The sequence below is a fragment of the Castanea sativa genome, chromosome 10, assembly GCF_040712315.1.
Source record: "Castanea sativa cultivar Marrone di Chiusa Pesio chromosome 10, ASM4071231v1".
NCBI lineage: Eukaryota > Viridiplantae > Streptophyta > Magnoliopsida > Fagales > Fagaceae > Castanea > Castanea sativa.
The window spans coordinates 36,037,011-36,051,905 of NC_134022.1; the positions used below are offsets into that span (position 1 = coordinate 36,037,011).

The 14,895-nt window shown below is 36.8% G+C and overlaps 1 protein-coding gene across 1 annotated transcript; it reads right to left on the minus strand.

Moving 5' to 3' along the window:
- Nucleotides 1–5,664: 5,664 nt before the first annotated feature.
- LOC142613387 (DEAD-box ATP-dependent RNA helicase 7) lies at nt 5,665–11,869 on the minus strand. The gene is made up of 14 exons (XM_075785729.1): nt 11,207–11,869; nt 10,532–10,666; nt 10,301–10,441; nt 10,069–10,180; nt 9,729–9,799; nt 9,411–9,565; nt 9,191–9,302; nt 8,284–8,385; nt 8,138–8,198; nt 7,883–8,051; nt 7,705–7,801; nt 7,485–7,579; nt 6,458–6,591; nt 5,665–6,221 (listed from the first exon to the last, which is right to left on the minus strand). The coding sequence occupies exons 1-14, from the start codon at nt 11,708–11,710 to the stop codon at nt 5,989–5,991; spliced, it is 2,121 nt and encodes a 706-aa protein (XP_075641844.1). The 5' UTR covers nt 11,711–11,869; the 3' UTR covers nt 5,665–5,988.
- Nucleotides 11,870–14,895: the final 3,026 nt, after the last annotated feature.

A 14,895-nucleotide genomic window follows, 5' to 3' on the forward strand; every position in this document is an offset into this window, starting at 1 on the left:
TCCCCATACCAAAACCTCCAACCACTAAACATGACACATCCAGCCCAAAATCCTTTCAAACCATGTGAAATTTTTTCCAACACAACAAACCCAATACCACCACCTCAACCAGAATCTCAACCCAGATCAGAACCACAAACCAAACCACTAAAAGAACCTCCTCCCATCAAAAAAGACAAAGAACCATTATACCAACCACCAGATCCAACCATTGGTGCTTCCTCTAGACCCCCAGATATGAACCTGTTAGCCATAAACACTGACCCTCCAAACCCGATATCATCATTCCTCAGAACTTTAACTCTTCAAGAACCAACAGAACCTTTTGTCCTCCCCATTTGATGAAGCTGCATCTAGACTTGTCCGATTCGACTTAGATGAAGTCTTCATGACCGAGCCAAAAGTAGAAGAAGAAGATGATGTCCTTCGTCCTAAACAACCTCCACCTCCACCACCAATATTCCCTACACCACTCATCCCCGATCATCATACAAGATTAACCTACTCATCAACCACAGATTCAAAACACCTGTTCACCCTTGATAACAGTCCTCCTTCAAAATGGCATGATGAAATTTTCAACATGTATTCATGGTGTACAGCTGAACTTCAAGCCCCAAACAATACAGTTGTTCAGATAATTGCCAAATTTGTAGCAAGACTCACAGGTAGACTGAGACAATGGTGGATTAACCTTGGAGAATACAGGCAAAGACAAGCAGCCCAGAGTAACACATTTGAGTATTTCTTCACGATCCTCCATAATGAATTTCTTGGTTCTTTAGCCCATTACACTGAAGTAGCTAGAGATGAGTTCCTATTGATGAAATGCTGTTCTTTTGAAAGAAAAGATTTAGAGAAACACTTTGACAGAATGTCAAGCAGATATTATGCCTTTAATGGCATGGATGATGTGAATTCCAAGCACACATTCTTGAATTATTTTCCAGAACCACTTGGTGATGAAACTCTTCGCATGATGAATCTTCAAAAAATTACCTTGCAGCAAGCCTCCCTTGGAGAAATCTATCAACATGTCCTCATTGCTTTAGAAAAACTTTGCAATCAAAGAAAGTTTCTTTCGGAGATTGATAAGATCCATAGCAAGCTCAAAGACAATTGCAAAAGAAAAGATTTGCAGATTAAGTGTTATGATAAAAATTGTTCTTGCCCAACAAAGAGAAGAGATCATTACAAGAAGTACTCTTGGAAGAGGAAATATTCTCATCCAAAGAAGAAATTTTTCAGAAAAAAGAAATGGAAGTTTCTCAGAAGAAAGCAATTCAAAGGAAAAAATTCAAAAGTCTGTTTTGTATGTAGAAAGCCCGGTCATTTTGCAAAAAATTGTCCAAAGAAAGCAAAAGCAGCAAAGCTTTTGGAGCAAGCCCAGATTCATGCAGATGATACTCCATTTTCAGATGTGGAATCACTCTTTTCACTTGATGATGATTATTCTCCCCAAGCCTTGGCAGCCATAGCTTATTCATCCTCAGAAGAAGAATCAGAGTCAAGCATTACAGATGATTCAGACCCAGAAATCCAAACCATATACACATCTCAGCCTCTTATTGCCCCAATAATTGGCCCCACACCAATAGCCCAAGTTCACATCCTCCTTGATACATATTCTAGACCCGTCCCAGTAATAGCTTTGTTTAATACAGGAGCAGCAGCAACAATCCTTCATCCTAAAATTTTACCAGATGATTTTTGGTTACCCCATCATCAGATGTTCAGAGCAGCCAATGGAGAAACATTCTTGATCACCCAGAAAAGCAAACCCATTCACATTAGAATATTCCCAACCCTTACCATTAAACACCAAGTTCTTGGATCCCCCCTCACAGGCAGAGACCTTCTCATAGGATTTGACCTCCTTCACCAGATACCTAACCTCAGATGGTCCTCAAAAGGCCTCTTACATAAACAACACATTCTCACATGGACCCAGGTACCACATTTGTTTTCACTAAACCCCTTTGATTCCTTGAAAGCCCAGATCATCAATGAATGCTGTGCAGCCACCCACTCAGAATTCCTTCTCAAAAACCCAAAACCACTATGGAAAAACCCAACCTTTTTCATAACCCTCCCCTTTAAAAAGAATGAAGATGTTAACCCTACAAAAGCTAGTCATAGAGGTATGAACCCAGAACACTTGTCCCTAGCTAAGCAGGAGTTAGCTACCCTTCTTTCAGAAAACCTCATTGAACCCACAACTTCTCCATGGGCATGTGAAGCTTTCTATGTTAACAAGCATGCAGAACAAGTTCGAGGAAAGCTCAGATTGGTAATCAATTATCAAGATCTTAATCATTTCCTTGCTGATGACAAGTTTCCACTACCAAACAAAAGTGCTCTTTTTCAGCATCTTTCCAATGCTAAAGTATTTTCAAAGTTTGATCTCAAAGCAGGATTTTGGCAACTTGGAATCCATCCAGAAGAAAGATACAAGACAGCTTTTTGCATTCCAGACCACCATTATCAATGGACGGTAATGCCTTTTGGCCTCAAAAATGCTCCATCCTGCCCAAAAAGCAATGGTAACTCTTTCCAACCACCGTTGTCAAATGCATTGATCTATGTAGATGATATCCTCATATTCTCACAAGATGCGTAATCCCATGAAAAATTGCTTACCGGATTCTACAATTTAGTAAAAGCTCAAGTGGATAATGCTTTAGAAAGAAAATGGTCATAGGAGTATCCTCTATTGATTTCCTTGGAGTAAACATTTCGTATGGAAAGTATACTGCAGCCTCATATAGCAATTCTCTCGAATTTCCAGATATACTCACCACACCAAGCGTATCCAACAGCTTTCTTGGAATTGTTAATTACATGTCAAATTTCATTCCAAAAATTTGCATACGTAGATTGTTTGTCCAAGTTGTTGAAAAATCTCCTCCAAAGATGGAATTCACTATATACAAGGACTTCAACGAGCTTGAAGAAATTAGCACAAAAGCTTCCCCTTTGCAGATTCCAATGTGAAAAGGATTTTAAGGACATGCAAGTGATGAGTATTGGGCAAGAAATTTCCTTTGAAGAAATTAATGGAAAAAGAAGCATTTGTGGATACAAAAGCGGTGCATTCAAGCCTTCGAACTCCATTATCATTCCACTTTCAAAGAAATTCTGCTAAACATGGTATTGAAAAGTTCCAGCTTTCACCTCCTTGGTCACAATTTCCTTGTAGAAATGGATATGCCTTCCTTCCCAAAATGCTCCAGTCAAAAGAAAAATGCTCCCCATCCCCGCTTACTTAGATGGTCAAATTGGTTTTCACAATGGGTCCTTCCAAGTCAAGCACATCAAAGGTACGTATAACCTTATCACCGACTACCTTTCTAGAAAGCCTCAGCTTCTCCATACCATAATAATTCATCCACCCTTATGTGTATACCCAATAACCGACCCATCCTCATCCTCGTGCCCTTCTTCATCCTCGACCCTTCTACTTCATCCTCCAATGACATCATGGACATAATAGAAACCCTTCCCCTCGACATAAAAGACCAAATAAAAACCCTAACCCTTCAAGCCGATCCAAAAGAATCATCCAAGTCCTCCATAATTACCTCACACAAAACCGTAACCATTTCCTTGCCATTTTCCCATATTGAGCAACCATGGAAAACCCCATTTGCATTTTGGATAACACGATGGAATGTTGTTCATTACCTTTACATGTGGTACTTACTCAATGAGTACTACTTTGTGCATTCACTTTGAACCACGTTTCTACTCATACATTTTTCTTCATGATAATAAATATTTTAACAAATTCTCGGCATGAACTTTTGAAAAATGATGCTCATGATGGTCAATGGTCCAAGTATCACAAAGCGTATCACCCTGTGTTTGGTCACGTAATCACTTCAAAGATGTATAGTTGCAAAGCTAAATTCCAAAGATAATGTTCAAGCGAAGGAATTTTCCACTCTCCGAAGTCCATTGGGTAACAAATGCCGACGTACTATTCACGTACACACAGATGTATCATGGATATCCTGTCACTATTCACTTTCGATGGCAGAATCTCTCAACCAGGGAATCTTTCCAGAAATTGTACCCGCCAACCCAGACATTTGCAGACAGCAATGGCCTTATCAACACCATTGGGAAATGCCCAGCCCGTTTGACTTTGATGATCCCTATTACCATAATCATGATCCAGATGCAGACATTGATGAAGAATGGTTTCAAGGAAGAGTTGATTAGAAGAAATTATGTACAAAAGGATTTTAAAAAAATAAAAAAAATAAAAAAAAAAAAAACGAAAATTGTGGGACCCACTTTGGACCCACTTTTGTCTTGGCCTCCTTTTCCACCTTGCCGTCACACTCCTTTCAAGTATGCATGAATTATCACTAGTCCTTTACTTCAGTTCCAGGATTTTCGATGTCAGAAGAAGATTTTGCAGAAGCCAGCCAGTACTGCGTCCTCTGCCAGTTTCCAACACCTGTAAAGCAAGAACTCAGAATTCACGCTTTGTTACTGTAAATTATTTCGTCTTCTTGTAAGATGTTTGCCTATAAAAAGGCCCTCTGTATCATTAGTTTAGCAGGGTGAAGCGAGAACAGAAAAAGAGTAAGGAAAATTAGAGAGTCAGCTAGCTTGTGTAATATTTTACAGTCTATGTCTTCCAGTCCTGTAAAAAACTTGTTCAACATAATAATATCTATCAGTTTGTTGTATCTTGTTCTGTGTTCTATCCCATATTCTGCAGTTATTTTCTATAGTATTCTAGTAATATATGCCATTAATATTCTTCCATCATCTTCTTACACCCTCCTATGTTCGTCTTGTAGTTTTCTTCGTCCACTTTTCCAATCTATAAACTTATTTTTTATATATAATTTTATATTACAAAAACTTAAAATTTAAACAATTGATTGATAATAATATGATTTAACAATTAACCTTTGATTTTCTAAAAAAGTTGCATCTAAAAATTTTGCATTGATAGTAAATCTAAAAAGAAAAACTTTCTCAAAAAAAAAATCTAAAAAAAAAAAATATTTAGGGTCCGTTTGGTAATATTGTCCTAGTAATATTGTTTGTATTTTTTAAAAATACGTGTAACTGAAAAAATATAAAAATTTATTTAAAAACTGAAAACTGTTGTTTAAACATCGATAACAAACATTCTCTTAATGTGTAAATGTATTAGGATACATTTCTGTAATGGGTCCAAGGTTAGTAATTAGTTCAGGGATTATAATTACTTAAAGAAGATAATGGTGATTCAAGAGGATATTTCCAAAAATATTGGAATAGCCACTCTTACACGATTAAGTAAAAATCCTAGAGGTAGAGCAGGCTTCAATCCCATTTTTTATTCATTCATACAAGATGTTCCTGACAAGTGACAACCCTCATATACAAAGTCCAGCTTGCACAGGCAGCCTTTCTGTATCTGCTTTGTTTGTGTCGAATTTCAAGTATTCCGACATCAAACACCGCAGTTAATTGACTCCGACACCAAGTGACAAGCAATGGCATGACCTAAAAGCTGCAGAGAGATAAGGTATACACTCTTACTAACGGATATCCAGAATGGTTCTAAAATCATCCATTTGCTAAGCCACGTGGAGACAAAAATATGATAAAAAAATACATGTACTCTTTTCTGAGTCATTAAATAAAAATAGAAAACGATGATTAAGAATACATATTCTATTACTTTTTCTTGTGAATCATTAAAATAAACATTCAAATTCGTTCGTAGTCTCACATTTTTAGCAAAGACGAGACCCAAAATGGGGAGACATGGAAAAACCCCCAAAACCTAATCAAATAAATCAGAACACGCTAAAAAGTAAAAAAGAAAAGAAAATTTCTATACTGAGCCAATCTAGATTCGAAGTTTTCCTCATACATGGCCCTATATTGAATATCTTCTTCATTATCACTCGTACCCTGCCCCTACAACAAATTAATTTAGACCATTGGCTTCTCGATAATTAACAGTTTATAAGCCCTTCACCATCTTTTGCCAGTGTTGCCACGACCTCTCCCGCCACCAGAGCCAAACCTATCATTTCTTCTACCAGAAAAACCACCACCACCACCTCTGCCACCTCTTCCACCAGAAAACCTACTCCCACCAGAAAAACCACCACCACTACCAAATCTTCCCCTGGGCTGTTCTCTTTCCCTCAAGGGCGGCAATGCTTTCAATACCTCTAAGCTCACATTAGCAGCATTTTCCTGACCTGCAAGCCACCAAAAAAAAAGAGCCAGTCAAATATACAATCAAAGACGTAAGACTTTAGTAGCAGAGTGTAGGGTAAATCAAATGTTAAACTACTGGAGTGTGACTCAGAAAACTACTGAGAAAGTATGGTAATACCGATGCAGGAAAATACAGCCTTTAGCAGCAAAAAGAGTGATAAACAGATTAAGGACGCAATTGCAATGAACCTATTGTACTGACACTAATGATCCTCACCAGCAAGAAATGTATCCAAATCTCCAGCAGGAACATCAAACACAGCACCTTTTCCATCTGCAGTGAGAGCTAGACCCTGCACTGCCTCTACCTTCTCCTCAGGCAAGAATCTCTTCAGGACATTAAAAGCAAAACTGAGACACAATTCACAGATTCGTCAATTCAGGCAGAAGTCAACAATTATCCATCATTATCAATCAATTCATTAATACCAGCAATTAGTAGTTAAAACAAATTAAAAAACAACCAATACCAATTTATTTTAACACAAACAAAACTCCAGAGAAAGCAGATATACAATTACTTAGATGGCTATGGTAAAAATCTTTAGAATACATATAACTTGATTTTATGGCCAAATTAATTGAAAGTTAAGAACAATAAACACGACTTTCTTTTGAACCCTAAACATGAGGCAATATCTCTATGCACCTTCAATGTAATGGTGCAAACACTGGACAAATCCAATTCACAATGCTGCCATCAACAAAAATGATTAGTATACCCATAATTTAGCCTTTTAACTTGGCACTTCAAGTATTCAGAAAGTTTTTCCCCCCCATCCAAAAAATCACAACAAAGGCTTTTCTATGTTAACGTGAGCGTTATCAGGCGGTTTTACTTTTCCTTACTTAATTTTTGTGTTGGGGGGGAAGGGTGGCTTATTTTAATTCATTGGACTATACCCTCATCTCTGACCTCTAATTAAAACCCACAAAGCGAAGTAGATTGCAGAAAGTTTCAAAACTTTAAATCTAATATTCCTCTTACAAGAACAAACAAAGCAGTCAACAAAATTAGACACCCAACTGAAAAATCAATGCAGGCATATCCAAACTAGTCCAAGACATCAGATCCTGTTTCAAAATTCCTTTTACTTTTGGAGAATTGAACTACTGATACATGTGAACATCCTTGACATATTGACTCATATTCTACTTTTGCCAAAGGACACAAATCATCAAGTTTATTGCACAGAAGGAAAAATATTAAAAATCAATAAGAAAATTTAGAGTTAGGTACTCACGATGGTGTATAGATTGAAGTTCCAGCTTCAAGAAGTACAGTGACGTAATTTTCCATTGAAGTGAGAAGAGATCTTTTCTTTATTTCAGAATATCCCTGCACAGCATAAAATAATTTAAACATATTTTTAACCCAAAGCAGAAAAAAGAAGTTAAAAAGATAAGCAGAGAGATAAATTAAAGACAAATATACATAGTCAAGAGAGAGGATGAGAGACTCACAGCAGCCTTGGCAAGAGCCTTTGAAAGTAATGCAACTGCTGATAGACCAGAATTATTCAGCAACTCCTCAGCAGCAGACTCAAAAGCAGGAATTACACTGAATTTTCAAAGTATGTTATGCCTAGAGGCAATGAACCAAAATTATACATCAGATAACTTGAGAGAGAAGTATGCATACCTATCAGAGACTTGGATAATCATCTCTGCAGCTTGCTCTCCAGCAGCTTTCGCAATATCAGCTGGCTGAGGAGCAGATATGTGCTCAAACTTTACACCAGATTCTCTTTCTATCCTAGAAAAATTGGACTTTCTTGGATCATAAAGCATTACTGCCACTCCAGAATTACCTGGAAAAACAAAAATAAAACGTCATCTCAGTATACCATAACTCCAGTCATCCAAAACCAGAGGAAGTTCAAGTTTCAACAACTACCTGCTCTTCCTGTGCGTCCAGATCGATGAATGTAGTCTTCCACATCACGTGGAGGTTCACACTAAAGCACAAACACCAATTTCAGAATGCTTGAAATTAACATGCATCGCAAAGGTGGATGATTAATTAATTGCACAGACACAAACCTGGATGATTAATTGCACATCATGAATGTCCAAACCCCGTGCTGCCACATTTGTGGCAACTAATGTCATGAATTTTCCAGACCTGAACCCCGCAAGTGTGACCTGCAAGAATTACATCACAACTTAGAGAAGAATAAGAAAGAAAGATAGAAAATTTTCCCTCAAATAAAAGTTAATTTATATATATATAGGTCATACACATCGCACAAGACTCCCACATCTGCGGGTTTAGGAGGAGATACGTATACTTATTCCTACAACGATTTTTTTTAATGGTTTAATAAAATTATAATTTTCTTCCTTTCTCCCCTTGGAGAGATCATAGCAAAACTGTTTGTCGCATATAGAAAACAGTGGTCAACAATCTTATGATCAAATCTGATACCAACATCATAACAACTCTATCCAAGATACTTTAAAAAAAAAATTAATACAACTGTGGACAGTAAAAATGCAGCTGACTTGTAGCTAGACCCTTTGAAAATCCCTAAAGCAACTGAGCAATGAAGCAGAACCTTCAGTATACTGGATTGATTTCCATCAAATTTAAAAGAATAAAAATAATAATAAAATACTTTTTTTGAGATTTTGGTTCTTTACTCCATATAAGTATGGAGAAGCACTATAATCATCACAAAATTATCTATTGATTATACCAAACACAGATTGAGAGAATCCACATTATTAGAAAAGAGCACAAAGTCAGTTCTTTTGCTCCATATAGAGTATTAAAGAAGCCCCTAGAAACATCACAAGAGTAGCAATGGATTATATGAAACACAGGCTAGGAGAATCCGCATTTATTAGGAAAAAATTTATAGTAGCTACTTTCTGCTTGGACAACCATCTAAACCGAAAAAGAACTAAAAAAAATGTAGAGAACCATGTAACTGCATAAACATCTTACCTCACGTTGAGACTGCTGTATATCCCCATGCAAAGGTCGTGCTCCTGGCAACAACCCAGAAAGTTGGGAAGCAGAATCTTTTGTTTCAGTAAAAATAATTGTCCGGCCTCCACTGAATCAGAAAAAATCCCACCGGGGAAAAAATGAGAAATGTAAATCAACTTGTAAAGGACATTGAAAAATCTTCTATAAAGTAAAGTGGACAATAGAAACAACAAACCTGCTGTAACAACGAATAATGTCTGGAATAAGCTGGGATCTTGCAGAGCTAGAACAGGGAAGAACAATGTGCCTAACATTGGTACTAGCCTTCATTCTCTCATTACCAACAAGGTCAGCAGTTTTCTTGTTTGATTTAAGAAACCTAGCAGCAATCTAAAATGGGAAACACAGGTTTAAATCAGATGAGATAAGAACAAAATAAAAAATATATATATTTGATTTCAAAGAAAATTTATATCATAAAAAGATTTAACCTCAGATTGAAAGCTGAATTCAGAAAGAGGTCATAACCAGAGATCTTAGTAAAATACTTAACCTGCTTAACCCAGTCAGGCAAGGTGGCACTGAAGAGCAGAGTCTGAACTTTATTAGCATCCTCTACTTTACCTGCAAAGTCCAAAGAAAACTGTTAAACTAAGAAGCATAGACATAAACACAACATGACCCGGGACACGGACACGCACACAACAAAGTGAGGATACAACAGTTAATTAATTGATTAGAGCATATCTTGTATACTGTATTTATTTTTAGGCCTTTTTTCAATTTTTCAAAATAAATAACTATCAAAGTCTTAAAAACTATACTTTGCTTCCCAACATGCATATAGGATTATGTCAGCCAGGGATTTTTGGGGTGTCCAATAAATTACATACCTAGAATTAGTTCAACATCATCAACAAAGCCCATCTTTAGCATTTCATCAGCCTCATCAAGGACCCGGAACTTCAAAGAGCTGAAGTCAATATTCCCCCTCTCTATGTGATCCTGCAACAAAGTTGGAGGGAAAACCATAAGCACTAGAAATACCTAAATCAGAACTCTAACATTAGTAGTCTAAGGTATCTCACAGTTTCACCTAAAATGAATATGGTAATAAAAGGTTACCTTAATTCGTCCAGGTGTTCCAATAGCTATATCAACCCCTCTCTTGAGTTTCATCTCTTGATCTCTCATATGAGCTCCCCCATACAAACAGCATGTAGTCAATCCCAACGCAGCACCATATGTATCAAAGTCAGCAGCCACCTGGATTTAACCCAAAGGAGCACATTAGAAACATAAAGCTTCAGGGTATCATAAATTCCTTGAATATTGCTTGTCTTAAAAAAAAACTACCTGTTTAGCCAATTCTCTTGTAGGTAAAAGAACCAAAACACTTGGTGATCTCCCATATCCAGTTTTCCTTGATGCCTTAGATGCCCCATTCGTAAGTGACTCCAAGATGGGCAACACAAATGCCAGCGTTTTACCCTACATTGCAAACATAGCCAAGCTCAACATCCAAAAATACAAACAGAAAAAAGTTTTAGTACCAAGCAGACTACATTCTTTTTTGTCACACCAACCTAGCCAAAAAACTACTAACAAGAAGTCTAGACAAACTCGCCTAGCATCATCGCAACCCTTCCAACACAAAGCAAACTAAACACAATCATCCATCAATTTCCAAAATTCCCTCCCCCTCCCCCATCGTTGTAACTATCAAAGTATACATTTCCCAAACGCTTTAAAAGCCCAAAATTTGAAAGAACATCTTCTATACAAAGAACTTCCCATGTTAATGTTGCATCAAATTGAATTCCCACCATAACTAGGTTTACAATTTCACTCAAAACAATTAGATTAACTCAATATTCACCTTACTAGCTTCAAAAATTGCTTCCCAATTAATCAAATTTAACACATATATATAATCCAAAACGAAATTTAACCTAAACCAATATAATTGATAAATACACAAACACACACACACATATAGATATGGAGGCATATTTGCAGAGAAAGATATACCTGACCGGTGCGAGCGCGACCGACTAAATCAGAGCCGTCAAGGATGGTATCGAAGGTCATAGCCTGAATGGGAAACAAGGCCTCAATCCCCTTCTCCTTCAACTTTGCTTTCAATGGCGCCGAAATCCGAAACCTCGACACGGCATTCGGATCCTCCTCCACACTCTTCACCTCCTCTTCCTCCCCATCCTCAACCTTGGCCTTCTTGTTCTTCTTGCTCTTCTTCTCCGACTCCTCAGCCACGCTCTTTTTCGAGCTCACAGGCTCGACGAGCTCAGAGCTGGTCCCACTCCTCTCCTCCTCCGACTCCTCGTCGCCCATCTCCAACGCCTTGCGCTTCTTGCTCTCCTTCGTCTTCTTCGTCGTCTTGCTCTTCTTCTCGCTAATTGGAGAACTGGCGGTTTCCAGGGTTTCGCCGTTGATCTTCATCTTCTTGCTCTTCTTCTCCTTCTTGTCTTTAGGGGTTTCCGTGAGCATAGAATCAGAAAGAGGCAGTGAAGGCATGGTTTTTATAGAGAGAGAAAGTGAACGTATATATATATATATATAGAGAGAGAGAGAGAGAGAGAGAGAAACACAGAGAGAGAGAAATAGAGAGAGGCGTCTGTTTCTCCTGCTAACGAGAAGGTTTGGCAATGAGTTACAGAAGCAGGAGAAAGAGAGGGAGGCATAGAATTTAGGGTTTGCGCCTTTTATGTTTAGCTGTTGAGCTATTTTAGGCCGTTGGATGGTTAAAACCTTGTTTAGTTTTGATTGGGCCCGTTAGATTGGAATATTATGTGAAACCAACGCCAACGGAGAATGTGCTATTTTACGATTCCTTTGTGTGGTTGTTGACTCCTTCTCTAGATATTTTGAAGAAAACTTTGTTTTTTTCTTTTTTCTTTTTACTACGACTCATAAAATTTGGGCCGAAATTTTTTTTTTCAATACCTATATCTATCCATATTATATATATAAGAGAATTTTTCTCTTAGTTCAAAAATATCCTTATTAATAAAAGGTAAATGTCAAATAACAAATGTAGGGGGTAAAAATGCTTAAATGTACATTTGGGTCTTGGACTTAGTTAGTTGATATAAGTCTGTTCAATCAGAGTTTTCGAGACACACAGGCCAGTCCGCGCTACAAGGGGTAGAGGAGTTATCCGAGGAGGAGTATCTTCTCGGAGGAGTATCTCCTCGGATCTCCTCACACGGGCCCAGTAAAGGCCATGGAACGGGCTAAAGGATTTAAAGATAGAATTCTGGAAGATCCGTTGAGTAAAGGCGTGTTCCAAGCACTCGTTAGAAGGAGGAACGAATGATAAATATCTGAAGAAAAAGCTGCAACCACCGCATTAAAGGCCCTCCATCTACCTCCCTGGTCGCATTAATGGAGAAATGACCTCTGAACAGTAATATTCAGCCTTCCAGCTATTATTTGAAGACTTTAAGAAGGTGGTGGATGGGACAAATATCTATGAGGAAAATTTGTGTTACACGTGGACGAAACAGGGAAGAAGAAGAAGGTTATAAGAAAACGAGAGAGGAAAGAAGAGGGGGGACTTTTTGAAACTAAAAATTGTAATCTTTTGCTTAGAGAAATAAAGGTTATACAAGTGGTCATCGGCTTACGTCTGAGAAGAGTTTTTTGTTATATTCATCTATTATTTGCATAGATTGCGGCATTCTAGCCTGTTTATCAGTTCCCCAATATCCCTAACCTAGGTTTCAAACTCATATTCTACAAATTTCATTGTATAAAGTTTTTTGGGCCTGAGCCCATCACTCGTTTGGGTCAGGGTACAAATTGTGCACTTACAATAAATTTATTTTGAATTAAAAAAAAACTCCTAAAATTTTTATAAAAAATCTTTATATTCAAAAAAAAAAATTTACTATTACTACTTATCTCTAAAGTTTATCCTTTCTATTTTTTTAAAAAATAAAAATATATATTTCTAAATTATATTATATATAAGAGGATTTTCCTCCTTCAACTGTATTTTTATGTAGTTCAAAAATACTCTCATTAATAAAGGGCAATTTCATTTAGAAATAGGATCATAAATGTTAAATAACAAATTTATTTTGAATTAAAAAAATTTTCTTTATATTCAAAAAAGAAATTACTGTTACTGCTTATCTCTAGAGTTTATCCTTTCTATTTGTTTAAAATATATATATATATTTCTAAATTATAATAAATATAAATTATTAAATTTTACTCAAAAAAATAGAAGAACGTCTAAGCATACGCGAGTGCACGCTCAGAGGCTAATAATACAATGTTTGGTTTTTAGTTTGATATTTAAAAAATAATAATAATTATTGAAGACGGTTTAAAAATAATAAAACCACTTCTCAAAAAACAAATCACTCAAAACAAATCAAAAGGTTTTTTTTTTTACTTTTACCTTTTTAAATTATTGATAAATAAACTAAAAATGCAATTTAATGCTAAAACACATAGCAGCAAATCAAACCCAAAGTTATAACAAAATCATTATTGAATTGGAACAAAATTCAACATCAGCCAAACACCATCACAACACAAGATTGCATTGAGACCAAGTAATTTCAAATAGTAAAATCTATTTGAAAATAAGCTTGTGTGGATTAAAATATCTCCTTGCAGAAATATTGATATGATTGTCACAATTTATTTAATTAATATTGGCTAAGAATTTAAACAATTAAAGGATCTAAGAAAGGAGTGAGATAAGGGGCAAGATAACCATAAGAAATACACGAGTTCTCATTAACAACGGTGTCTGTGGGCATGCCAAGAATGAGTTCTTTCTATACAATTTTCTCTCTTATACTTTTTATTACATTTCATGCTACTTTACTAAGGATTTCTGGATCCTTCTCTCTTAGGTCTTAACTCCTATTTATAAGGAGTGAAGTTCCTTCCTCTCCATCCACCTGTAGGGGGGGAGATGCTTGTCCCATGTTGTTTTTTCCCTTATTTTGAAATGACAATGTGTGAAAGTATGGGTGTGAGACACTATTCTAACAGGTCATTCAATATTATATAGGATATGGCTGATATGTAAGGGTATTTAATGCGGAGGTGATGGTTACTAAATTCAGACTCTACCTTTTTGGGATGCCTAGATGTGTGCGATCTCTTAATCTGAATAACTCCCTGTTTATCTCCACTGTCATGAGAGGATCCTCGGCAAGTGGACGAGAGCGAGATGCCCCTTAGAATATTTCCAAGGATGATTTGATCCTGAATTGATTTCCCTTGACGTCCCTTCACTCCTATGGTTTTCTCCAAGCTTCTTGGTCTGTCTCCTCGAGACTTATGGACTAGGCTCACTTTGTTCTCTTTTCTTATGTTCATCCTCCTAGCTTTTCTTTTAAGCCCATAGGTCTATTACCATTCTCTAACCCATTCTCCCCCTCCCCCCCCCCCCCCCCCCAAAAAAAGCTCATTTGGATTATTTACAATTTTTAAAGTCTTGTTTTTCCTATTTACACTTTATTGAAATTAAGCTCATAAAAAGTACCCCAATATGTTTAGTAACTAAAAAAATCGAAATAAGAAATAAAAAGTATAAATATTTGTGATGGGCTTTTCTGTACTTCTGGGTTGGACTGCTTCCTGTTGCATTGGAGCCCAATAGTTATGGGGTAGGAGAGTCGGGATTGGCTTTATTGAAAACTCACCTCAAACCAGCTCGCGCACAAGTTAGAGCC